The sequence below is a fragment of the Glycine max genome, chromosome 10 (genome assembly GCF_000004515.6).
Source record: "Glycine max cultivar Williams 82 chromosome 10, Glycine_max_v4.0, whole genome shotgun sequence".
NCBI lineage: Eukaryota > Viridiplantae > Streptophyta > Magnoliopsida > Fabales > Fabaceae > Glycine > Glycine max.
This window is the reverse complement of record NC_038246.2, coordinates 43172882-43200247: the sequence shown is the minus strand read 5'-3', so window position 1 is coordinate 43200247 and position 27366 is coordinate 43172882. Positions and strand designations below refer to the sequence as shown.

The window sequence follows — 27366 nt, the reverse complement described above, 5'->3', positions numbered from 1 at the left end:
CACACCTTGTGCTCAAAACCATGATCCTTTTTAATAAAATTTGTCTTGGCTTTTCAAAAAATAAATAATAATAAAGATGTCATCTCTAGAGAAATTGTATTGCAAAATATCAAATATTTGTAATATAATTATCTAAACACAAACAATTGAACTATATAAACACATTTAGAAAGGATTAGAAATAGATAACTCAGAAAACCATAATTTTACTTGTTAGGGGTTAAAATCTAGAGTCACCTTACATTCAAAGAAAGAAGGGAAGTTGAATCTCTAATCTATCCCTGATTTAATTTTCCAACCCTTGTAATATATAATACAAGGAGAATAAAAAGTTCAGCCTTTGGTCTTTGGATCATGACTGCAGGGTCAATTGCTAGAAATTTAACTGCAAGCAATTTAGATCCCTATTTTAGAGAATGTTTTACATAATCACTGCATGTTCTCAACCAAAGCAATTTTTTTCTTTATATAAAAAAAAAACATATATCTAATGTCAGCTTTAGCAGTGAGATTTTCAATCAAAGACCAAAAAATGTTTCGCTGACTAATCTTATGCATTTTTTTTTCCACGGGACCTACTTTGATGCTGGTATGGGAAAAATGTAAAAAGAGTACAAAACATTCTTGGTCATCTTCCGATCATCCTTGGTCCTCTCTTCTTCAGATATATTCACACTTACTATTCAAAATCAATGATTCGTCCTCTCTTCTTCAGATATATTCACACTTACTATTCAAAATCAATGATTTTGGATTGATAGTTGTTGTGTTTGACTTATTTTCAGTTGTTGTATTTCCTAACTTATATCAATAACTTAAGATATACTCACATTTGTGTTTGGGTTGATCTAATATTTAATTTGATATTTCTAACTAGGTTTAATTTATAATGTTTTCCCTCCAATTTTTTTTTTTTGGATAATCTAAGACCTGGCCCATATTGACTTGAATCCAACCAGTTAGGTCAAAACAAAATATAAACATATACAAGGCAATTAAATTCTGCACCTATTTTAAGTAAATTTAATTCCTATTTTATCTCTCGGTCATCAGTGTACATGGACTAATTATTTCAAATTACAGAGGCTAAAACCAAATTTTGCTAAAAATATAGAAACTAAAACATTTTATCCTAAAAAAATTATCATACTATGTTTTACTCTATTTTATTGTTTTATTTCATTCCATTCTATTACATCTCTTTTTATCAATCCAAACATTCGGTCCCGTCAATTTTTTATGTAAAGGTAAAGATTCTTATAATATTAAAAAAGACTCTAATCAAGGGTCGGTAAGGCAAAATTTGGACATGCCTTTACTTTAAAGGCCGAAAACATCACATCAAAGGCTAAAAAGGCTACAAATATGAAATGCAACAAAAAATACAAACAAGAAGCTTAAAATCAACAGGATGGAAAGTAAAGACGAATACGAGACTCTATTGGACAGTTAAATCATGATGATGCTTTTTTACGAGCAAAGCGCTGTAGTGATTTTGGTAGTTCAACATCCTCACTAGTTTTCTGCTTCTTTCTTGATATGCTTTCCTCTTCTTGAATTTTCTGCTCCAAGTAGGGCCTCTTCACTCTAGAAACTGCCTCTTGCTTTTTCTGTACCCTTTTACCTGGCTTGTTTCTTCCTTTTGTCTTCTTTTTCAGTTTCATGCCCTTAGCCGCTTCAACGCCAGCTTCTATTTCAGCCTCCCTCTCTTGCTTTGTTGGCCTCTCTCTTCTTGGTTTCACCGTACCAATCTTGCTGGGATCCAGCATGATAGTCTCAGGTGGAAGCTTATCAAGAAGAGACCGTATTTCCTTTTCTCTCCTCTGCTTAGAAGTTTCAAACGGGTTTGCAACCCATGAGTCAAAGTTGGGTTCTCCTGCTCCTGGAGTAAGAATACTAGACCAGCCCATGGAATGCCCTATGCCTAGAACATCTTCATATGGCCGAAATACCAATTTTCCTATCTGGTAACCTTTCACCATGGAATGAGTCATATACTTGGAATAATTTTGTGTACCAGAAACATCACGCAGAATCTGTATCAATGAACCATTACCGCAAGCAAGCAAGCCTTTTTGACTAAAATCCAGAGTATTTGCATGACCTGGTAAGGTTTGAAGAACCTCAAATTTCCTCAAGTCCCAAAGCTTAATTTTTTTATCTTTCCCGGCAGTGGCCATCAAGAGGCCATTTGAATGAAATGCCAGTGCTGAGACAGGCCCATGATGACATAGCATCTTGACAAGAGGAGAAGCACTGGTTGGCTTCCACATGGTAACAGTACCACCTGAGTGACCTAAGGAAACAACCCCATTGAAGGGGTTCACTTGCATTACATTTGTACGTCCTAAGCCAGTTCGAAAATTACCGACCATGGAACCCATTGTAACGTCCTGATAACGAAGTTGTCCAAACTTGTTGATTGAAGCCAAGAGAAAATGGTTTTCCAGAAACTGAAGCCTTAACACTGGACCATGTTCCTGGAGAAAAAGGAAACAAATCATCCTGATAAGGATGCATCCCATATGTCCAAAATCTTATTTTAAACCAAAATTATTTCATATCCCATTAATATACATCAAAATTGACGTAATATACACTTTTTAGTTTTAAAATAGATGGTAATAAGAACCCTTATTTTATATTCTTATAATTGTTCAATTATTTGACAAAACTCAACACAAGCAATCAAGGAAATATATAGCTATAACTGGATGGTTAGATCAATAAAAATCAAATTCCATATATATAGGTGTATGTGTATCAAGTGAGAACTCTTGGTTACTGTGAGAAATATATATAAGGGGTGTAAGGGTTGCTGACTTTATGCGGTGTAAGTTTATCCCTCTCATATAAGTTGATCCATACTCATAAGGAGGTGCATCAAGTGAGAACTCTTGATTATTGTGAGGATTGAAGACTATAAATATGGGTCATACAACCATATATGGATGGTGATCATAAGTTAATTAGTGATCACATGACTGCCTAAAAGGTTTGTGCATTTATCTTTTAATCTTGATCATTCAAATACGATTTAATGGCCTAAATTATAGTTCTCATTTCTCACAAATCACAAAAACGAGTTCTCACTTGGCACATTCTCTCTCTATATATGCCCTCATTAAGTTCCACTAGTGGTGCCTCAAAGCCTATATTCAGCATGAATTAACCAACCTAACTGAATAAATGAAGGGGCGCCTTTTAGGAACTCGAATTAGAAAGGAGATATTGTATTTCTTGATTGGTTGCAAAAGAACAAAACAAAGGAGAGATCTCTCCAGAAGTTTCCTCTTCAAAAAGTATTTTTCCTTTCACAAAGAGCAAGTGCTCAATCTACAAAATGATACAGGACAGAACAAATCTTTTCCCTTGAATCCTCCTATTTATGTCACTAACCTCTAACTAACCAACTAATTAATATCCTAACTAGTTTCCCCTTCCCTTTCTCCTAACAGTGCTCAAATTAGGATTAATTGCAATCTGAAGCAGCACTAGTACTCTAGTAGGTATTGGATCCACACGTCATAATCAGATTTCTAGGTACTAAAAGATTTTAATGAACACTCAGATGAATGACAATAGGAAAAAAAAAATCAACTAAATATGATATTTAAAAGTTAAGCATACCAAAATGAATGGTACAAGCCCCAAAGACAAACATGTGCTCATCAGGCATCAGTATATGCAGAAACATTCTAGACGATGATAATACATGCATAGCTCAAACTCAAAAAAAAAAAAAAATAATAACAAAGGCAATATACCAACCTTGAGGCAGTGAAGTTCTGTGCCTTCTCGATTATAGATGTATGGGTACCTGTCAAATTTGAATATTCTAGTCATATACATGAACCACACAGTATGTCTTAAGCTCATCATGCTACCACAAAAAATGAGATAGAGAAAAGTAAAAATCTTAAAAGGTTTATGTAAAGCGCATAAGTCTGATATTTCATTTTGAAGAAATAACCAGGAAGAACATGGAATTATATAAGAAAAAAACAAAAGCATTTGCAAAAAGAAACTTATGAGTTTAAACTTTCTTTTTTTTAAGGTTGAGTTTAAACTTCATTTGACCTTCAAGGGGAAAAAAATTAATCCTAAAAGCATGCCAACATTAACTATAAGACACGAAAAACTATAAAAATGATGCATTGATGTTGTAAACTATGCTATTTTTTCAAAGTCAAATGTAATTAGTAAATGTCAGCAAGTTTGAATACCAGGTGCAGGTAGGGTGCATCATACAAATTGAGGTCCCCTGCCCCATTTTTTTGTTTGTTAAAGTTTATCATTTCACTTTTTTTTTAAAACTTCCCAACATACCCCCCGCAGAAAAAAAAAACTATTCAAATTTTAGAGGTGCTTTCATTGGAACAGCAAGGAACAAAAGCTTAGAGTAAACAGTTAAATACCAAATAAAGACTGGAAGAGAAATTACTTTTTCTGGGCAGCAGCAAAAAAGAGCTCATTATGCAAAAATGCGACATCACGCACTGTTTCCCTTACCTGAAAAAATCAAAAACAGTTTTCTGAAAAACTCAATAAATTCATAAAATATATGGTCAATTGTAACCATTTCCTTGCTACCATGAACTTAGGGTCATTTTTAAAAGAAAAATAACAATTTAAAAACATGTTTAAAATTTTTATAGTAATTAGATATTAAAAAAAGGGAAAATGTCATAAAAAATGTTGTTTTAGTGTTTTTTCAGTAACTAAATAAAAACAATAGGTTCTAAAAAATTACTATCATAAAATCACTTTTTCAAAGCTAAGACAAATGCATCCTTAATGTTTTATTCAGACAAGTAAAGACAATGCTTCAAAATATGTAGTCAATATCAGCACTAAATGATGCCATGATGAACATCACCCTAGAGAGAGAAAAAACAAACAATGTTCTGAAAGACTGAAACAAAAAAAATATTAACAATTTATTAGTTAGTAAAAGTAAAACCCCACATAGTGAGCTCAACTAGGACTGAGCATACCTGAAACTCTCTAATTATGCTCAGATTTATCATGTCCACAATTCCCAGATGGCCCTTACGACCACTCACAGCCATATACCGGCCACTTGAAGTAAAATCCAGAGTGTACGGACCAAGTTCTGCAGATATGGATTGTAAAGAGATGCAATAAATGGAAGATCAAGAAAACAATAAAATTGCTTCCAGTGTGCAACTAACTATGCATCATTATATTGCAGAATAAAGTATAATAGATTAAACGAGATACAAATCAAAGTTGTGCAAAGCTGTTACATGGACAAGGCCAAAAGAAAGAAACATAATTTGTATTGTGATAGAATTAAAACAAAAACTTATCAAGTAAGCATAAACTTCTCTGTAACTCTATTAATTATACAGTATACTGCTTCAATAACTTGTACTGAAACTAAAGTCATTGTCTATTTAATATAAAATGCAATACAATTAGGGAGTAGAAATCTCTTATATGAGGGCTTATCAGTAATAGGAGTCAGGATTTAAGTTACTGAACTTGTTTGCTTTAAAATTCATATGCACTTGAATTGACTGTAAAAGTTCTATCTGGCCTAGCACAATGGTTGGGCTTCACAACCAAGGAACTTGGATTTTCCATAATGCAAGAACAAAAGAAATAAACTACATACATACATCATGCTTCACATATGATGCCCTAACAATTCATAATGTTATTGAACTATATGTAAAATATACCCATAAAATAACTTACAGGCAATAATCAGTGTTCAATATTCACTAGATCAAGACTAACTATGGGTGGTATAATACATGCTTCTTGCCACCCATAAATAAATGCTTTATGACTCATAAATAGATAAAATTCCAAGAGAACATTAAAATAAATCAGAGTCCAGAAATCTACCCCTTCACATGCACAAACAGTAAACACTCCAGAGGCAAATTCAAGCCCAATGCATGGCTACTTCTATACAAATACACAAACTTTATGATATTATATCATAAGATCTCACATTCTTGACAACCAAACAGCATAGATAGTATCCTAGCTCAACCACAGATCCAGAAAAGACCATATATGCAATTGCTGTATGCCATCAACAAGCGATGATGAAAATTAAGGAAATAAACTCTAATTCGATTTCCCCTTATCCTTAATACTTGTCAAAAAGTGGATTTGGGCCTAACTCAACCCTACAAAACTGACTTGTAGGATGAGGATTGCTCCCCACTTATATAATTTATCCCGACACTATCTGTATTCGATGTAGGACTTCAACATGCCTCATTTTGGTCACTGCTACCTGCCATGTGGGACTTTCAACACACTCTCTCTATCTAAGTGTGACCACAATTTAGGTGACTCTTTCCAACTCTTTCCAACATCTCCCCTCACGCTCAAGGTTACCTGCCTAGAGCGTGACAAACATAGGGATCCATCTAGGATAGGCTTTGATACCATGTCAAAAAGTGGGTTTGTGCTTAATTCAATCCTACAAAACCGGCTTGTAAAGCGAGAATTGCTCCTCACTTATATAGTTTATCTTGACACTATTTTTAGTCGATGTGAAACTTCAACATGTCCCCTTTTACTCACAGCTACTCGCCATGTGGGACTTTCAACACACACCCTCTATCTAGGGGTGACCACAATTTAGGTGGCTTTTTCCAACAATACAAAACCTCTCTAAAAAAAGAACGTCAAGAAATTTCAATTTACATGATGTACTAGTGAAAAAAATTGATTGAAGCAACAATACCAAAATATTGAAAAGGTCAAAATGAAAAATTAATTACTAACATTACAAGTTACAAAAGAAATACAAGTCCGACCTAACCTAAGATACTAATAACAAACAATCCATTAATAGTACCTGGTAAAATAATATCATATTGTTTCCTTGAGCTTGAGATATCTACTTCGTGAGCTATTGCCTCCTGTTTGATCCTCCATGTCTTCTCCAAGCCTTCAGCCTCCAAATAACCTCCTTCACTAGGCATAAGCCACTGCATAATTGAATTTCTACTTTTCTTAACATACAAGGCTTGATTAAGGGTAGGAATGCCATTTGAGCTACAATGTTGACAACAACCTAACATCCTAATTAACTAATTGCATAAATGTTGCATACAAATCAGGTTTAATTAACTTCTCTTCACACCGAATTTTGAGATTAAGCTTCAACTAATTCATTAATCATGTAAAACCTATGCCAGTAAATATTAGACTTGGCTAGGCTCAAGAATGACCCACCATGAAGCAAAACACTCAAACAGGGTTTATGCATCAAATCGGGCCAGTCAATGAAAAATCCAATTACAAACCATAGCTCTAAATGAATTATGCAATCAAACATACCACATCAATATTTTGCACAGGGCTTATATTTCATCCAAACCCATGAACAACCTTCAGAATAACCCACTTATATATGATACGTAAAATCAAATAATATAAAAGATAAATTCAATAATTAACCTTCTCAGCCTTAGCAGCAGCTTTAGCAGATTTTCCATATAAGTCTTCCTTAGCAGCTAGTTGACCCTTCAGCTTTTTATCCTTCAAACCCTGCAAATAATAATTTACAAATTAAGATTAAGAGATTCCATTATCAAGTACTGATGTCTCAATTCCAGTAACCTCATTGTCTTATACCTCCAAATTAGCACCTTCTCCTCTAAGATACTTCTTCATTCTCAGGTCTAGCTCATCCGTAACGTCCTGCAAAGCAATATAGTGAATCAATGCAGAGATACCAAACATTCAGCATGCTCAATGTTTAACAGAGTAATAAGATTATACTAGAATATTAAGACACAATTACGACAATTCCTCAATATGAATTGTGAGTTCAAAAGTGTAATAAATAAATTCAACCAGATCCAAAACATGCCTACCTTTTGCGTCTGTATTCGTTTATTTAAAAAAAAATGCAAAAATACTCAGAACTACCAATTGATCAATGCTTAGTATAGGAACAAAAAACACAAGTTGAATGAAGCATTCATGAGTTACGTTAGGGTCCATAAAAGTCGTTGCTGAAGTACCTGTTCAGTGGAAGGCTTGGTCTTCGGAAGAGGAACGTTCTCTTTAATCTCACCCATCTGCTCACGAGACACGGCTTCGGTCTCGTCGGACAACGGAGCACCGGAGAGAGAGATGACGAGAAACGGCGTCGCAGGGTTTAAGGGTTTTAAACGATTTTGACCTCGCTGCTCGCATGTGTATACTACCACCTAATTTCTATTAATTATTTATGCCAAAATTTCATGGATTATTTTTTTGGACTAATCTCTTTTGGTATGGGTGATAAAGTTTAGTTTGGTGATATTTATGGGAAGAAAAATATATTTTATTTTTTAATCATTATTTTATTAAGTCATCCTAATAACAAAAATAAGTTTTATTCTCGAATTGTAATCCAATGATAGATCATTTTCTGAGATAAATTTATTAAAATTTTAAATAATTATTTAAAAAATTATATTAATAGTAATTTTTAATGGCTGACAATGAAAAATTAATATTAATAATAAATAGGTAAAATTATATTTTTTATCCTCTTATTTATTTTTTTTAATTTATTTATGAATTTAGTTCCTCTTTATTTTCTATAAATGTAATTCTGAAACCTAGATTTGAACCGTTAATTACCAAAAAAAAACGCCGCATCCAATCTTTAATTTAGGAATAAATTTAAAAAACTAAAATCAAAATTGAAAATTAGGGAACTAAAAATATAATTTTACTTAATTAATAATGATTAAAGTCGTGAAAAAAGTACATATTATTTGAAACTAATCAAAAGTAAATAATCATTTTAGTTTCTACATTTCACTGTCATTTTAATCATTTTAAGTTATCCGGTTTTTCTCATTTTGGTCCGTAATATGATAACTTGGGACTTACCTCAATATTTCATATATCTATGTAATAGTTTTCACTTAATTGATTAATTTAATCCCTTGTTAAAACTATACTTCAAGTCTAATTTGCAAACACAGAACATATGGCAAGTAAAAATCTATTTCATAATTTATTAATTATATTTTATTCTCCCCGTTTCATAATAATTATTAATCATTGTGCAAAAAGAAAAAAAATTATCCCAAATTATTTAACTCTTTAATGTAATATTAATTATTAATTTTCATATCTCTTATAATATTAACGATACATATAACAAAAATTATGATTATAAAATTAATTTTGTAAAATTATTATTATTTTGTTTATTTATAAGTTTTTGTAAAAAATTAGTATAACAATTATAATAATATTGGGGAAATATATATATTAAATTTAATGTGAGGTATGTTTTTAAATATATGAAAATAAGAATGATTCAATAATCTTCTTCTTATTGTTTAATTTTATACTATTTGACAAAAAATAAGATAATATATAATTATGACTTCGCAATAAGATTAATAAAAAAACATTTTTATAAATTTATTGATAATATACAAGAAAAGTTTATTTTTCATGCATTACATTATATAAAAAGTTTTAAAAAAAATACCAAAATATGATAATATGCAATTAAATTAATGTAACACCATTAATATATTTAACTAAATTCAAATAAGAATGAACTTGATTTGTACCAATATAAATCAGTCCATCTCTTCGTGCATGTAAATTTACCTTGTGCTGATATTATTTATTATTAGTATAAATTAAAAAGTTTAATGTCCATGTCCATATGGTATAAAATATTTAATTATAAATTATCTTTTAAATTATTATAAAAGTTAATAAATTTATCATATATAATAAATTTTAATTACATTATTGTGTAAAATTATTTATAATGTCAATATATAACCTTTTTCTCTAAATAAAATCAATATTAATATTTTTTTTATACAAATCACATTTATTTTTTATTAGAAACAATACTAGTAAAATTTATTATGACACAATAAATTACTCCTCACTTTTGAGTATTTATCCTTATTAAATACTCCAGACTTAAATTTGATGGTTTAGCTGAAAGTCTAATGTGTTAATTGATGCTTAAGATTATAATAAATATCATGAATAATTAAAAGAAAGGTACTTTAAAGGTATTTTATTAATGTATTTTTTAACCTTTCAATGTGAAAAGCCTAATTTCTAACAAAATAATTCACCCTTAATTAATTAGAAGTCATTTTTAGTATAATTTTAAAACCAAATTTTATAAAATTTTATAAATTTATCCTATGTGATCATTTTGTAAAAGATGAGAATTTATTGTTTACCAAAATTCAGATTAAGTACTAAGTAGAGATAAACTCGTCCATCTAATCTAACATCCACAACAACGTGTGACTCGATCAGAAAACTAGAAATACAAAACCCCATCTTCCAATTTCACTTATAAACCTTCTCTATACTTTCTCTGACTACCATTGTCGTGCTGGTGCGTCCCTTTGTCGTCTTCAGGGTTGTTGCTCTCTACCATTCGCAAGTGAGATTCATGACTTTTGATTTCATACCCTAAACTTGTTTTTGCTGCACCAACTCCTCTGTTTTAGAGGAACACTTGTGTTGTGTGATTGTATTCTAAATAATTCTAATTCTAATTATAATGTTAATATAATTATCACAAACTCATATTTCCACATCGGTAAAGAATTTTATCATGATACATTTACTTGTAAAATAATCCTTTGCATATACCCAAAACAATGTAAACCACTTTATATTATATATCAGAAAGAAAAAAAATCAGGCTCGACTTGGTTTCCAAATCTAATCCAACATTGTTTATGGGATTGGGAACACCAACTTGTTTTATTGTCAGCATACGGCAAACAGCAACCACATCGCGGAATCTTAAGCGAATATCTCCATAGTTGACAATATGTTTTGTTTCTTCCATCATTGTTGCATTAACGGACCCATCTCTCCCTTCATTAAACTAATCGCTTCAATTTTTTCAACCCTGAAAATTAAACAACTTTCATCTTTTTAATATATAAATTCCCCTAAACATATTTTCACATTGCGTTTAAGCAAAAGTTGCATCATCCTCATAAAACCCTGTGAACATACATGCATTCATATACTCAGCAATTTTAAAACACAATATCACGTAAAAAAAGGTGAGACATGTCTTTTTCGAAGGCGTGACATTAATTAATAAGGCTGTGCCTTGTTTCATTGATTAATCAATTAACGATTAAATAAAACAAGGCAAAAGCTCTTTCTATCTTCTTTTGACTTTTATTTTTATTCAGATGCTCTCATTTTCGTCTCTGACATTTCTATTTAAAATTTGCCGAAGAATCCAATTCAGCGATCTCCGAAGAGCTCCATTTGTTGCACTCCAATTGGAAAAAAGAAGTGAACTTGCGATCTGGGTATCCAATTTTCGAACTCTTTCGATGGGGAATGATGCAGGGTCACCGCAGGGTCCGGTTACGTGTGGGTCGTGGATTCGGAGGCCCGAGAATTTGAATTTGGTGGTGTTGGGAAGGTCCAGACGTGGCAGTTCTTGTCCTTCTCTCTTAGAGATTTTCTCCTTCGATCCCAAAACCACTTCTTTGTCTACCTCTCCTCTGGTATTTCTCTAAAACTCTGAATATCCATACACATATTATGTGTGTGTGTGTGTGTTTTGTGTTATGTTTGCATGTGCGTGTGTAATTTATGCTATATTATGTATAGAGTGACCCATTTGAAACATAATTTGTTTTATGCAGGCCCTTTTTATTGTAAGTTGAAAAACTGTTTTTGTTCTTTATGTGTTATGTTTGTGTATGTCTTTCTTGGGGTGTGGCTTATATATCTATTGGACTACTTTAATTAGTCTCAATTGGTTTTAAGCTGAAATAGAATATGTCTGAGCATGTAGATTCTGTGGAGTGAGTCATTTGAAAAAGCATGAGCCTTTTTGTGCATATACTTTTTGGTTTTTGGCTGAGAAACTGTTTACTTTTTCCTCTCTGAAGCAGATGGTTGGTGGAAGTAGATATTATGAACAAATTCTGTTGTTGAAAAGTGTTTTTAGTGTTGAGTTTCTGGGTTGCTGAATGGAAGCAAAGTATGGATGGGCTTCAGTTTCGGCTTTAACGATGTTTTTGTTTTGATATTTCAGACCACTTATGTGTTGGAAGCAGAGGAAGGTGATCCTGTTGCCATTACAGTTCACCCAAGTGGGGATGATTTTGTGTGCGCTCTCAGCAATGGTAGCTGCAAGTAAGTTTCTTTTGTAAGGGTTTCGGGATTGAAACATTCTTCTATATGTATTCATCCATTTGAATACTTCTATGACGTGTCTCAACTTGCATTTATAAAATTAGCAGTTACTGCCACTTTCAATAATCTAAGAACCAGACTCCAACATTTTATCGTCCTTTAAATATTCAAAGTACAAGATAAAACTGTAGGCTCAGTTTTACCAAATTTATTTCTGACAGTTTCTTGTTCCTTTTTTTCCCCTAGGAACTAGGGAGTGTTTGACACAATAGTTATTGTTGTTTCTTAAGTATAGATAGATGAATTTTTCCTTGAGTTATTTTCATAGTATGATTTGTGCCATCCTTGGATACTGTGTTAAGATCCTCCATCAGTTAGGTTTATGGCCGAAGTACACTTTTATAATGACCTTGGCATTAACTTTTGAGGTAGAGTTAGACTTATTTCTTTCTCAATTCTATATGATATCAAAGCGTATACGGTCCTGATGTTTGACCACCTGCACATGTCTGGTGCAGCCTACAAACTTCATGCTCTAGCCTCTGGATGTCTAGTCCTGGACATGATATCCTCCCATGGTTCTTAATTCTAATTTATACTGAACTGAACATATATAGATTGAAGTATTTCCCCATGGCTTGTAGATTGTTTGAGCTGTATGGTCGTGAAACAAACATGAAGTTGTTGGCTAAGGAACTGGCTCCTCTACAGGGTATTGGTCCTCAGAAATGTATTTCTTTTAGTGTTGATGGGTCTAAATTTGCTGCTGGCGGAATGGTAAGCATCAATTTAGAATCCAACCAATCGCTTTTATTTTCTAGTCAGCACTTTGAGTTTTTCCTTTTCAAGTTTGATCTCGTATGTTTGACTTCTGTCTTTGACAAGTGTAGGATGGACATCTCAGAATCATGGAGTGGCCTAGTATGCGTGTGATTTTGGATGAACCTAGAGCACACAATTCAGTTCAGGATATGGATTTTAGGTTGGTATAGTAAACAAATCTATTTGAATCCTGCTAAAGGATGCATTAGTCCATACAGCTAGTAAAATTGTAATAAATAGTTGATAAAGCCGGTAACTATTGTAATCTTATTTGGAGTTTTTACCACCAGATAAGATAATTTTGCTTCGCATGTTCATGCCTGCAATAACGTGACCGTATGGATATGATCTCTTAGAAAATAAAAGTATGTCACATTGTAAATATCTTAATCCTGAAACTTTGATGATATTGATACTTACTATATTGTCCTTCATATTTTTTCCATACTTCAGTCTAGATTCAGAATTTCTAGCTTCAACTTCTACTGATGGTTCAGCAAGAATCTGGAAGACTGAAGATGGTGTTCCTTTGAATACTTTGTCTCGCAACTCGGTATGGTGCATTTGATTTAAGAACCTGTGGCAAGATCTGTATGCAGTTACTTGTATCGCTTAATCCAAATATTTCCTTTTGTCTCTTTAGGATGAAAAGATTGAATTATGTCGATTTTCCAAGGACGGAACCAAACCATTTTTATTTTGCTCTGTTCAAAAAGGTATATGATTATCTTGTTTCTAGTATATTTTATAGTATTAATTTGTATATTCTCCAAATCTCTTTGACCAGCAAAGCATGGCCTTTATTATAGATACTTCTATCTTTGAGCAGGTGATACTTCTGTCACTGCGGTTTATGATATTAGCACATGGAATAAAATTGGGCATAAGAGGCTGATTAGAAAGTCTGCTTCAGTAATGTCAATTAGCAATGATGGGAAATACCTTTCTCTGTAAGAACCTACAGTTATCTTTGGACTTTTTGGCTTATGTGTGGTCATTGGTCAACATTCTACCTTTATTTTTTGTCAGTTTTGATTTCCAAAATTTATCTAGATAGTTTTCTGTGACTATTTCACATCTTACATCTTTAGCAAGTAAATGATTTAGAATTTTTATTTCTTTTGTTTGGGCCAATAAAATTTCTACTCAATTCCCTCTGTTATACTCAGCAGTCTGCATGCTAGAAGGAATGCTTGTATCCCCCTGCCCCATGCATTTATCTAATGTAGGAATTTAATATCCCAATCTAAAAATGTTGACCAGGGTAAACAAACCTCCCAATCATAATCAAAACTAAAACTTCAATAGAAGAGTGGAAGAGATTGAAAAGAGCTGAAATTGCATTCTTCAATGAATACCTAAGTACAAAAAAGTTTAATGAAGTTTTTTTGAAAATTGAATTTTACTCTTACTTTGAATTTCAGATTTCCGTGTAGAGTCCTCCTTATGTAATAAAGCCATTCACTTTCTTAATTGTTATAGAACACCGTGTCTATATTAGTGTATTTAAATCATTTGGGTACCAAAGTGGGAATGTGATTTTGGCCATCTCCTTAAAACTGTGAAGGAATGAAGAAAACAATGTTAGAATTGATCATGTTTTTCCATCTTATTACTTTGTCTCTTTCTGATCTACAGCACTGCATTTATGTTAATGTAGCTCTAATTCCTTCTTTGAGTGTCTTCTTATGAATCATTTTTTGACCTCTGCACCCACAAGTCATCTGGGTGATAGACTACCTAATAATCATTTTCTTCTGCATAACTGCAGAGTTCTTTATTTTGTGTGTTTACTGTATCTCCAATTTAATGCATAAAAAGCTGTTGAAAAGTTGACTGCAGAGTGCACATAAAACTCATTTTTGTCTATTAGCTTGATCCTATTTCCTTTTAGAATCCTAATAGTCTTTTCAAAACTGACGACTGTAATTCATTTCCTTGGAAACAGCATGAACTAAAATGACATATCTTATTATGTTTTTTTCAATTGTAGCTTGCCACTAGGATCAATGCCTTAGGGTTGTTTGATTTGTTAAAAATATGATACTGAACAGGACAAAAAGAACAACACAGGACAAAGATATAAGTTAATAGACAATTTCTTATCTTGTACTTCATTTGACGAATAATGGACAACACAAATATAATAATATAAAGTTTCCTAAAATACCTAATATTAATTATCTTAAAACAATTATATCAAATTTAATGTGTTTATCAAAATAAAGAAAGAGAGAGATTAGAACAAAAAAAATATGGTGTTTCCTTTTTTCAATGTTTATGTTGGTTTAGTTACTATCTTTTCAGTTATTAAAGAGATAAAAATAAGGATATATGTGTCTTTTTAATATTTTGTATCTGGGACAAAAAGTTTCCCATGGCTTTCTGAGTAACAAAAATTAGAGATGTTGTTCTGTTCTCATCTGCTTGATTTGTGTTGGCCCTTAATCCTTTTTCAAATCAAACATGAAACAAAAATATTTGTCCTGCCAATACTATAATTTTTAACAAATCAAACAGACCCTTAGTCTTTTTTTTTTTTTTTTGGGATGTGGCTGGTGGGCTTAGCTGTTAAAAGAAGAGTAAGTGATTGCTTGTTTTATAACTATAAAAAAATGTTTAAATATGTTGTTGTGGGGTACATCCTCTATAAAATTACTATAGTATATTCACCAAAAAAATTACTAAAATATTTTGATTAAAACATTTGAAGGCCTGTAAGTTTGTGATGTGATTTACACTTCACTTGTATATCACATTACAATCTATGATAATAATATGTCTCCAGCATTTTTTCAGCTCATCATACTTCTGTAATTTCAGGGGCAGTAAAGATGGAGACATATGTGTAGTTGAAGTAAAGAAAATGCAGATATACCATTATAGCAAGAGACTGCACCTGGGTACAAATATTGCATCGCTTGAGTTCTGTCCCGGGGAAAGGTAATTTCTATGCTCTATTGGTTTAATTTGGCACCTCTGATAAATATAAACTTATGTAGAGTTTTAGTAAACTGCTGAAACCTCCTTCTTTTTGAATATTGAGCACAAAGTTGGGATTAAGCTATTCATTTGAATATTGGAACATGCATTGGGTACAAACCTTGGAGTTAGCAATGGATTTTTTCTCATCAGATCATTAGCCAGAGTAAATATGGATTTTTGAATTTGAACCTTGGTGCTAGAGAACCAAGCTGACCTGATGAAAGCTTAAGCCGTTTATAAAGGAATTTAAGTTGTTTTTTTTTTAATAAATTATATCTAACATGCCTCTGCAGATTGGCTTTTAGTATTGGATTCTGATTCTTAATCATAGACAGTAATTTCACACTTAAAAAAATAAATACATTCAGTTAATAAATCTATTATTTTGGTCTTGCCTACTCATATGGTCTTTTCTTGTTCAGGGTTGTACTTACAACCTCAGTAGAATGGGGAGCGCTGGTCACTAAGCTGACTGTACCTAAAGATTGGAAAGGTTCTCTCTCTCTCTCACGCATGCATGCATCCCTTATTCATCCTAACGCCGTGCAATAATGTCTATTCAATTTGACATTTTCAATATCCTTTCAAACCTGCAGAATGGCAGATCTATTTGGTGCTATTGGGACTATTTTTAGCATCAGCTGTTGCATTTTACATATTCTTTGAGAACTCTGATTCATTCTGGAACTTTCCCATGGGCAAAGACCAACCAGCAAGACCAAGGTTTAAACCTGTGTTAAAAGATCCCCAGTCTTATGATGATCAAAATATTTGGGGGCCAGTAGATATGTGATCACACAGACGTTCTTGATTTTAGTCTTCAGTGCTGTTTTGGAAGCTGTAACTGGTATCAACATTTATTTTTATTTTTTTTATTACTGGTATCAACATTTATTTAAGCCCTTATAGAGTTAGGCACTATTACAAGCATTTACTTCTATTTTTGTGGGGTGAAAATTATGAACCTAAAGGCCTTATTGATATGTAATTTTAATAGAAACTTTAGGAATAATCAAATAGCTTCCTTAAATTTACAAGTTACACGCAAGGCTGCTTTGTAGCTATGTGATGGGATCCCTTGAAGAGGCACGCCTGTGGATATCTTTCCTTTTTTTCTTATTTTGTTTCTTGTTTTAATGATAATGATAATAACCTCTTATATTTGTTTTATGCCTTTGGTTAGAGAAAAAAAAGGGGGGGAACCTTTGAATCAAGTTCCCAGCAAGATTTGACTATCTTGCATCAATGTCCAACTTCTCTTTTCTCTGATTGTTTTGCTGATTTTACGAGACACTCTTAAGTGAGGTCCTAGTATTGGTTTTGTCGTCTCTCTTCTCTACTTTTCCACTCATAAAAAAAAAGTTACAAGATTAAGAAAATGTGTCTTCTCATTTCTATGATGTTATTACATTTATATCTATGGACAAATGAATATATTTTTTTTAACATGATTTATTTTATATTTAAAGATTAGTCAAGATTTTGAATTTTGAATTACTTGATTAAGAGTCACTTGTTAATCATTATTGATTATTTAAAGTACTTTAAAGATTAAAAATAAAATAAATATGTAAGATATAAAAATAAAAAAAATATTCAATTATAAGAACTAAAAATATAATTAAATTATTTATGATGAAGGATGAAAATTGGAATAGTGCAAAAAAAAAACAATTTTAATTTGAAAAGCAAATGTGACAAGTTTTTTTTTAATTTAATGATTATGTATTGTTGATATAAAAAAATATTTTCAACCAATAAAAAATCATCATTATTATGAATTTTAATTTGAAAAAAAAATGCAGTATTTCATGTATTAACGTCATACATGTGCATAGCTCAAACTAAATAAATGTCTTACAGTAAACACATGAACCCTCTTGTCCCAGATCTACGTGTCTCCCAACCCAGATTTGCTTGAACTCTTTTTTGTCCTAGAGTGAAGAATCCGATCAACACCTCATCACAAATCCACGTGAAACATCCAAGAACGTCAAGGTTTGTTGATGACACTGGAGGAGTGTTGAAGGTTTGATTTTTATCCAATTTAATAATTTTATTAATCACAGTTAATTATTAATAACAAAATATAAGTGTATCACATTAGTGATTAACTAATCAACGTTTATAAAGTAATAATCAACAAAAAAAAATATGACGAATGAATTAAAATCATCAAATTTTAAAATCACGAGATTCATCAAACTAAAAGTTCAAAATGATTAATTCTAATTCAGCAAGAAATGAATGCCCTTTTGAGCCAACGGAGGTGAATAGAAATGGACCCACAAATAGAATATGATAATAGCAGCTCAGAAAGAAACGCAAGTTTTGGCATGGGTGTGAGCTCTGGAACTCCACTCGTGATCCAACACGATAGAGAGAGAAAAAGGGTCTTGCCTTTTTTTCTGCTTTTGATTTGACTCTTTACAAATACAAATAAATAATAAAATCCCATCAAGAAGAAATAAATATCAAGCCCAACCCAGTGCAGTGCTGCAGGGACTGTCACTGAACTCAAAAATGAACTGTCTTCGGAATCTTTCTCGGTTTGTTTGTTAATCCTTCTTCCTTTCTCCATTCCATCTCTTTATTTCTATAATCCAAATCGAATCGAATGAGAATCAGATTCCTTCTTTTTCCAGATTCTCTGTTTTGCCCTTCGAAACACCTGTTACGCGCCACCGCAAGAACCTTCCCCTTTCCCTGGTATGCTATACTCCATTTTCCTTCTTTTTTTCTTCCTTATTTCTCTCTCACACCCTCTTTTTTCAATTCTCCATACAGGGTTTCGTCAACAATTCTCGTCAATATCCAACTATGGCCCTCAAGGTATCTATAACTATACTCTTTTTTCTTTTATCTTCAATCTTAATGATGGTATTGTTGCTTCTAGAATCTTGTTTTTGTCGTCCTTTCAATCTATTATAAGCTGTTAGAGTATTACATGATGTCAGAAATATAAGGTGGGTTGGATGTTTAAGAGAGAAAGAAAGAAGGAAAAGTCGCCGGTTGGATCCGTCTGCCAACAAAAACTAACATTTTAACATACTAACATTTGTCGATAAATAAAAAAATTTACATAATGTCAGTAACCCTTAAATACGATTATAGAATTGGTTTTTGGATTGTCTTAAAGCTGAATCAGTTTTTGCGAGGACTGAGGAATACACTATGAGCTTCTGGAATAATTAGACAACCTGTGAATATGTGTGGAAATCATGGAATCTTCATGGCATATTTGGGAACCTACCAGAATCAATGTGGGTGTAGTCATTTGAAAGTTGTACGATTTGTCATTTTGGTGCAGGCACATGAACGATATTAAATGTAAATAAAACAAGGAGATATTGCAGTACAGGTTATTAAAACCTAAAAAGAGGAGCATCATTTGTCACTTGGCTTGTTAAATTTTCAATCCTTACTTAGGTTTGACTATGCAAGCGGACATATTATATCGGTTTCTGCTGTTTGTGTTTCTTGTGTTTCCTAGAGAATATGATTGACATTTTTCTTTTGCAGGCTGCCTCAGGTTCTATACCAAGTGCAGACACAAGTAGTGCCGATAAGGAGGAAGAAAAGTCTGAGACATATAGTCATAACATGACAGAAGCCATGGGTGCTGGTAATCTTTTTCTGCTTCTTGTTCAACAATGATGTTGCCTAATCCTGCTAGATGGAGTTGCAACATTGATCAAACATCATTAAGCCCTAACAGAAACCAAAATTTCAATATAAGTCCAGTTAGAGCAAGGCCTTTTTAATTGTTTGTCTTTCTCCTAAGTTTTTTTTCGGTGTTTGTTTGCCTCTTTGAATTAGACTATCTTCCATTTGATCTACTTTTGTTGGTCTTTTCCTACTTTGTGGTTCTACTGTTGATAAGTAAAAAACTTGGAATACAATTTGGGGGAAACTGAGAGTATCTTTAGCTTGAAGCTCTCTGGTGAATTGTAATTTCTTTTTGGGGGTAAACTGTGATGAAGTATTTCAAATTATGGGAATAAACCTTCATTTTGTTTGCTACAATCAATTCTAACATTGTTAGGTTTGTAATATTCAATTATTCATATTCAGCTAATAGTTTGGATTAACTAAAGGATCACTCAATTGCTCATCCTATTTTTTTGTTCTTTGAATAATTAATGTTGTTAACCCTTTCTAACGAAGTGCTTCACAGTTTTGACTTATAGGCATGAATTAGGAATGAACTATAATTTCATCCGTCCAGACTTGATTGTGGGATCATGCCTACAGGTATTTTTTATTCAATTATGGATACCTGATCGAATTCTGTCAAATCTAGTTTGGTCCTGACTTCTATTTTTTTCTCTCCCTCAAATTACCAGACTCCTGAAGATGTAGACAAGTTGCGTAGAATTGGAGTGAAAACTATATTTTGCTTACAACAAGATTCAGACCTTGAGTATCCTAATCAGTTTCTTTAATAAGATTCACTTTCAGTATTTGAGACAAATATGAAATACCTCATATTTAATCTAGCTAGTGAACCATTGTGTTTCTTTACAACTACTTAGATATTTTGGAGTTGATATTAATGCCATACGAGAATATGCCAAGACATGCAATGACATTCAACACTTGCGTGCTGAGATAAGGTTTGTGTTATGTAATGACATTTTTATATCATAGCTGTCAAAGAAATTATAGGGTTTAAATTTAGCAGGAGTAAAAACAATGAAAGGACTAAAGGAGGCTTTGAATACTGTGATATTAAATTGGTATGGTGTGTTTGATAATGTGATACAAAACCTCGCGAGGTATAGTATATTATATAAATATTTTAATAATATCCTCATGGATAATTCTTATGCTATGAAATCCTTCTTTAAAACTATAGGTAGAATAATTCCTGCATAAGAAAATGTAACTTTGTTTTATTTTCTAAATATATTTACTTCTTACAACTCATGGATATATCAAAAAATCAATTTAAAAGTTACCACATATATAGGAGACATCAAATGAGAAAGCATTTTTTTTGTTAGAATAAGAGTAATGAATATTAGGCACCATTACCATTAGATCTTATCACGGAGACTTAAACATTAAATCTTGATCATCCACGTATAGTGTCACATATAGTAACTTCCTCACAATTATGTACTGTTATATGTCTTCAGGTATGGTTCAAGTCATATTCTACTTACTCATTTTTATGGCAATAAATGCTATTTTTTATGAGTGAGGCAATAATGTGTAGTCCTACTCACATTGGGGAGCTTTTTGGGAATAAAATCCTGGTTTTCTGTCTGCATTTTAAGTTAGTTTGTTAGTAATATTTATCCTAATTCTGTATGTGTAAATATGCAATCAAATATGAAGGTGATGAAAGTTTGTTTGGTTGTTGATATTGATAATATAAACCTACAAAATTGTGATGAATTCTTATGATACATTTCTTTGAATGTCCTATCACATGTAAACTAAATTCTACATTTCCTTTTTTCCTCTGCTCAAACAGATACTAGCTTGATATTTTCATAAGTCATAACTCCCTGCCACCCCCCAAATCAAAACTGAGAATGTTTGTGAAATTGTTGCGAATATTTTTAAGATTTAGGCATTAGGTTGTGAATCATCCAAAAACTCAAGTAATTCTTTGTGTTTTTTTGCATAAGACTAGTTGGTAATGTCACCTTTATATTATAATTCCTAATTTCCTAGTACATACATGTAAAATTTAATTGTTTCTGCTTTATGTATATGTTGTACATTTTGTGTAATTACTAGCATTTCTATTTACTCATGGCGTGTAACTAAACAGGGATCATATATTCTGCCTTTTACATTATGTTGGCTTTGTTTGTCATGTTCTTCTTCACATTATAGGATGATCTAACATGGATGTAGCAGGGACTTTGATGCATTTGATCTACGGAGGCGGCTTCCAGCTGTAGTTAGCAAATTATACAAGGCAATAAATTCCAATGGAGGTGTAACATATATACATTGCACTGCTGGACTTGGAAGAGCTCCAGCTGTTGCGGTATGTCTCTTGGTTTCTTTTATGTGATGCAAGTTACTCACAGAATATTTACCTGAAATGTTTTGGGTTAGATCTAGGTAAGGTAAAGGAAATAATTTCCCATTTAATAAGTTAAATACAGAAAGGAGTGGTGTCGAATGTATTCAATAACCTCTCACAGTCTCATATGTTGAATGGTTTCAGTAGGTTTTCACTTAAATAGGTTGATATGAAAGAAACACCTATAAATCATTTTCAGTGATGTAAGTTTTTATTTTCATCTCCCAATTGAATTTTCAAGCAGGTGTATAGATCAAACTTGATTTAGCACAATAGTAAGGTTGTTGCCTTGCCATGCGTTTAGTCAAAGGTTCCAGTTATAGAAACAAACTCTTCCCTCACAGTTAAGGCTATGTGCATCTGATCCTCCCCATTCCCCAGATCTCACAATAGTGGGAGCCTTATGCACTGGGCCACCCTTTTATTTTCCAATGTCCATCTTTTTGGCTCTGGACTACTAGAATCATTTGAGTTGATATGGATTGGACCCATGCCATATGGTTGTATTCACTCCTAATTTTATCTATAGATGTTTATTGAATCTGGCCATGATTTTATAAAGAAAGGGTAGAAAAGAAATCCTAAAATCAATATTTTCTTATTTTCTCAATGGAGAAGTATAAACATAAAATATGAGTTTTGTGGACTGTATACTCATTATTACTTTATTATATAACTTCATAATTATATTGATCAATAGAAATTAAAACAAAAACAAAAAATAGATTGCACGAGAGGAAAAATTATTCAACTTCAACCTAATCATTTAAATCATCAGGAAGATAGAGATGAAAATGTCAGTGGTTCTAATTTTCTTTTTTCTCAAATATGTTGGCATTTCATGTGTAATGATTGATCTGTTTTGTAATTCTGCCACATTGGGGTTTGTGTTTATAGGTTATTTACTAACAATTTGTTTTGTCTCAGTTGGCTTATATGTTTTGGGTTCTGGGTTATAAACTTAACGAGGCTCATACACTACTTCAGGTGACTATGCTCAACACTTCCTTTTTATTGTCTCACATTTTAAATGCATTGGGGGTTCTTGGTAGATAATATGCATGTTTTTCTGTACTCCTTATTTATTGGATTAAACAAAATAGTTACTTTCCATTTTGATTTTCTTCTCAATGGTTTTCAACAAAGGTTTATTTTAGGTTTGGTTAACCTATTTGTTCCATTAATTTCTTTAACTCACAGGTAACTCAAATTGAGTTCACGGCATTTGTGATTTCTATGCATAATGATTGTCTAGCTATTATTGATTCTTCAACAGTTATAGTTGAATCACTAAACTTAGGTATTTGTGAATCATGGAACTGGGCAGTTTACTTACATCTAGTTTACGAACATTCTTATTTAAAATTTTATTTTCCTGGGTTCTTTTACTCAAAATTTGTGGCATATTTTCTAATTGTGTATACCTTAAGAAATTAATTTAATATCATTATTTTTTCTCTGCATGTCTTAGAATTTTCATTCTAGCAGTTTTATTTGTGAGGGTTATAATTCTTCTGAACCAGTTTTAAATGCAATTGATGTAAAGAGAGAAATGAGATTGAGTTATTGTTAAGTTTTCTTGAGCCTTTTTTCCCCTTCCTTTTTTGCAGAGCAAAAGGTCGTGCTTTCCAAAACTGGATGCCATTAAAAGTGCAACAGCTGATATTGTAAGTCAATTTGTTTTTATATATTTATTGTGGTTTACAATTTGAGTGGTAGCTGTTTTTGTTATTCCATTACAGGTGTGATCTTCCTGATAAGTCTTTTTCGCCTTGAAAGCTGACATAATTTATTGTGAAATTTCAAGATGATGATTTAATTGATGCTGTTCTTCAGTTTGTTTTTTTATCTTTTATTGGATCAGTATGCTTTTAGTACTTCTCCTCTTCTTTTTTTTTTTAAAATACTAACCTTTTAAGTGACTTTTTATCATTAACCATTACTTATTTGTGGTAATCAGCTTACAGGCCTCAGTAAGAAGTCTGTCACTTTGTCATGGGAAGACAAAAATTGCTCTACCGTGGAAATTTCAGGACTTGATATTGGATGGGGGCAGGTGATAATTGAGATTTCCTGTTTAGGTTTAAGAAATGTCTCAGTTCCTCTATTATAGAGCATGTAAAGTTCAATACATCACATGGAAATATTATCATACAGCACCATCATCATTAACTGCTTCAGTTACAGCCATTTATCATTTTGTTTTGAAACATATTTGCATGTTTGGTCTTTGGTTTCCTGTTGGGATTTGTGTTGTATATTCACTACCTTAAAGAATATCTTAAAATGCTGTGAACTATAGCTTGCGGATCTTTGTTGTGACTGTGACTCAAGCAAGAGTCCTTTTGACAATTTGAATCAGAGGTGGCTAATGTTTCAGTGTCAAAATATTTGAGAAGGGAAAAATATGCTGTCATTACATCTATTGCATATATTCAGACTATTTAGATAAGAAATTATTGGTTGATGAATGTCTAGACTACAAGTATATGCTTGGCCAATTTCCATCCCCATTTCTCATGTTTCTTTTCCTTTTCTTCATTGTCACTTGTGATCTCATCTGTATACCCTGGAAGTGTGTTTTCATCTAGTTTGTTTAACTCCTATTTCAGATTTTAAAAAACACTGTAAAGTATCTACGTTTGTTATGTAGATGACACGTTTTATCCAAGGCCCTTAAAATTAGTAGCTTATAGTTGCTTTTTTTTTATGTTGCCATTTTTTTCTTACCACTGCTGCCATAAGAAATTCAGACCAAATAGGAGAAAATTAATATATCTGTAGAAATTGGCAGTTTGGTCCCTGGCTGTTCAAAGTTGACCTAACTACTTCTGACATCTTGCGAAACTGATCTGCTCAAAGGATGATATGAAGTCTCCTTTCGTATTCAAAATCTTTTTATCTTTAAAATAATCTGAATTGCATAGTTTGACTTCTTATCTTTTGAACATACATGCCTTGTTGATATGAGTTCATGCTAAATCTTAACTTTATCTTGATCTCTTTTCAGAGAATACCCCTAAATTTTGATGACAAAGAGGGTTTGTGGTTTCTCAAGAGGGAATTGCCTGTAAGTGAACCTGTTAAGGCCGGGCTGCTATTACTTATTAGTTTAAAGTTTGGTCTTATATTGATGAATGATCAAATAACTTATCTGATCACCAGCTCTAATTAAAACAATAGATTGAGGAGAAATAATTTTCTTGTCCTATTTACCAGGAAGGACTCTACGAGTACAAGTACATTGTTGATGGGGAATGGACATGCAACAGCGATGAGCTTATAACCTCTCCCAACAAAGATGGCCATGTCAACAATTTTATTCAAGTAAGTCTGAAATTTCAACTAAATAGCTCAAAAGAAATTTTGTGATTGGTAACTCACTCCTTTGAATCCTAGGAATTTGCTGGAAGCTTAAAGCTAGAAATCAGTACTTGAGAATTATACAATGTACCACAACATATATTTCTCACAAACATGATAATTTTTATCCCCTAGAGCCTCTCCATGGGAAGGGATTTTGATTTTGCTGCCCATTGCATTACTTGACCATCTAACTCTATGTGTCCATTGTTCACCTCTAAGCCATTATTATAAGTTTGTGGAGAATTCTGTTATTGATTTGACATATTTCATCCTCTCCGAACAGGTCCTTGATGATACAAGCAGTGTTCGTGCCTCTCTTCGGAAGAGATTGACGGCTGATGATCCTGATCTCACAACAGATGAACAACTCAGAATAAAGGAGTTTCTTGAAGCTTGTCCTGATGAGGATTAGTGAACCATCAATTCACGTGGTTGTTGATATGAAAAATACTAGATGCGCGCATACATGTTACCTAATAAGATTAATCTAAACCTTACAATATGTTGGGTTCCTGCGGTTTATTGAGTTCCATAGTAATCAAATGTCTTGGAAATTATTTAAATAGCACCATGACCTTCAAATTTCAATGTACCATGAAATAGAATGTGGCTATAAAATGAGTTTTACATTTATATCCTCATAGATGTGGAAGTAATTGTATAATGTTTTCGGAATATGTGAATTCAACATATTAATGGTTAATGAATGAATAAAGTATTGTTAAAACTTAACTTGAATTTAATTTGGATTCACTTTAAATGTTAATTTTTTCCACTCAATTGTGTATTTCTACATTATTCAAATTCAAAGAATATTACTTTTAATTAAAGATGACTGTCGGATCCAAATTCAATGCATATTTGTAAAAGTTACTCATAAGAAATACTCCCTCATAATTATAAACATACATAAGAAGAAAAATTAATAAATAAATAAAAGAAAATAACAATTTTATAAAACTAATCATATTTTTTTAATATATATCATTAATATTATAAAGAATAGGAATAAAAAAATAAAATTAATATTACATTAAAAAATTAAAATACAATTATTTTAGAATAAATTTGTTCTTCCATAGAAAATGTTAATAACCAAATGTGACAAAAGGGAGACAAAATTTGAATGTATATTAACAAAATTATAAATTTGATCTTTTTCGTTATTTTTAATTTCATTTTTATTCTCTCCTTAAACTTATTTACGAATTTAATCGTCATGTTTGGAACATAAATCATTTCATCCCATTTTTTCTTTTTCTTCTTCCGATTTGGCGTATCCTTCCATTTTCATCCCATTGTCTCTCAATTTAATTTCACACCACGCCCCCTCTCTCTTCCACGTTCCACCCCACCCCATGTTCACATCATCCCCACTTGAACAGCTATAGCAATAGCGAAACCACCTTTCTCTCCGTCGGTGGCGGTGGCAAGTTCTGGCTAATGGCAGCCGCGGCCTCGCCCTCTACTCCGGCGGTGCTCTTCACGGCCCTCGCCGGCGTCGCCATCGTCGCCGTGATTTTCTACGGTGCCAGTAGGTAAAACCAACAAAAAGTATTTAAAACAAAAATCACATTAGAGCTTCCAAAACCTCTATCTCCGATTTCGTTCCACTAACCCAAAAGGAAAGCTTGTACGAGTATATATTTATATTCATATTTATTAAATAGATAGTAATTATTATTATTATTAGATGAATCCTCATCGACGAAGACACAATCCATCTTCGAATTCATCTCCTTCATCTTCACCTTCTTCTTCTTCAACGATTTCGTCTTGGACCCAATCGCGTTCGGTTCTATTAGTTGTACCTCTTCCTCGCCGGCTTCTTCTTCTTGTTCTCCCTCTGATCGGTGAGTTATTTTCTCTCTCGTTATGATGTCCAATAAAAATGCGAACATCAATATTTAAATTTAGACTCAGACTAAATTTACGGGATTAGACTAAAATAATTGGAAATAAATAAATTTTAAAAAAACTAAAAT

General features: G+C 32.3%; 3 protein-coding genes across 5 annotated transcripts; 2 read left to right on the top strand and 1 right to left on the bottom strand.

Annotated features, from left to right (window-relative positions):
* Window positions 1–1343: 1343 nt before the first annotated feature.
* LOC100786818 (probable U3 small nucleolar RNA-associated protein 7) lies at window positions 1344–8278 on the bottom strand. The gene is made up of 8 exons (XM_003536247.4): window positions 8022–8278; window positions 7630–7695; window positions 7453–7542; window positions 6848–6980; window positions 4998–5116; window positions 4445–4512; window positions 3772–3820; window positions 1344–2480 (listed from the first exon to the last, which is right to left on the bottom strand). Exons 1-8 carry the CDS (start codon window positions 8076–8078, stop codon window positions 1455–1457), a joined length of 1608 nt encoding a protein of 535 aa, XP_003536295.1. The 5' UTR covers window positions 8079–8278; the 3' UTR covers window positions 1344–1454.
* A 2675-nt stretch (window positions 8279–10953) lies between these two features.
* LOC100787360 (SEC12-like protein 1) lies at window positions 10954–17139 on the top strand. 2 transcript variants are annotated; one of them, XM_014763290.3, is made up of 11 exons: window positions 10954–11066; window positions 11249–11525; window positions 12062–12162; window positions 12807–12939; window positions 13053–13144; window positions 13438–13537; window positions 13628–13700; window positions 13814–13934; window positions 15808–15927; window positions 16392–16462; window positions 16566–17139. In XM_014763290.3, the coding sequence occupies exons 2-11, from the start codon at window positions 11349–11351 to the stop codon at window positions 16760–16762; spliced, it is 1185 nt and encodes a 394-aa protein (XP_014618776.1). In that variant the 5' UTR covers window positions 10954–11066; window positions 11249–11348; the 3' UTR covers window positions 16763–17139. The 2 variants fall into 2 exon arrangements, with proteins under 2 accessions (XP_014618776.1, XP_003536296.2); XM_003536248.5 differs by lacking the exon at window positions 10954–11066 and having other exon boundaries at window positions 11132–11525.
* A 1084-nt stretch (window positions 17140–18223) lies between these two features.
* On the top strand, window positions 18224–26014 carry LOC100786287 (phosphoglucan phosphatase DSP4, amyloplastic). Of its 2 annotated transcripts, XM_003536246.5 has the most exons (14): window positions 18224–18518; window positions 18615–18678; window positions 18757–18801; window positions 19492–19594; window positions 20147–20223; window positions 20316–20392; window positions 20505–20585; window positions 21844–21976; window positions 22943–23002; window positions 23626–23682; window positions 23976–24071; window positions 25026–25085; window positions 25235–25342; window positions 25665–26014. In XM_003536246.5, the coding sequence occupies exons 1-14, from the start codon at window positions 18493–18495 to the stop codon at window positions 25791–25793; spliced, it is 1116 nt and encodes a 371-aa protein (XP_003536294.1). In that variant the 5' UTR covers window positions 18224–18492; the 3' UTR covers window positions 25794–26014. The 2 variants fall into 2 exon arrangements, with proteins under 2 accessions (XP_003536294.1, XP_040861771.1); XM_041005837.1 differs by having other exon boundaries at window positions 18279–18518; window positions 18615–18801.
* Window positions 26015–27366: the final 1352 nt, after the last annotated feature.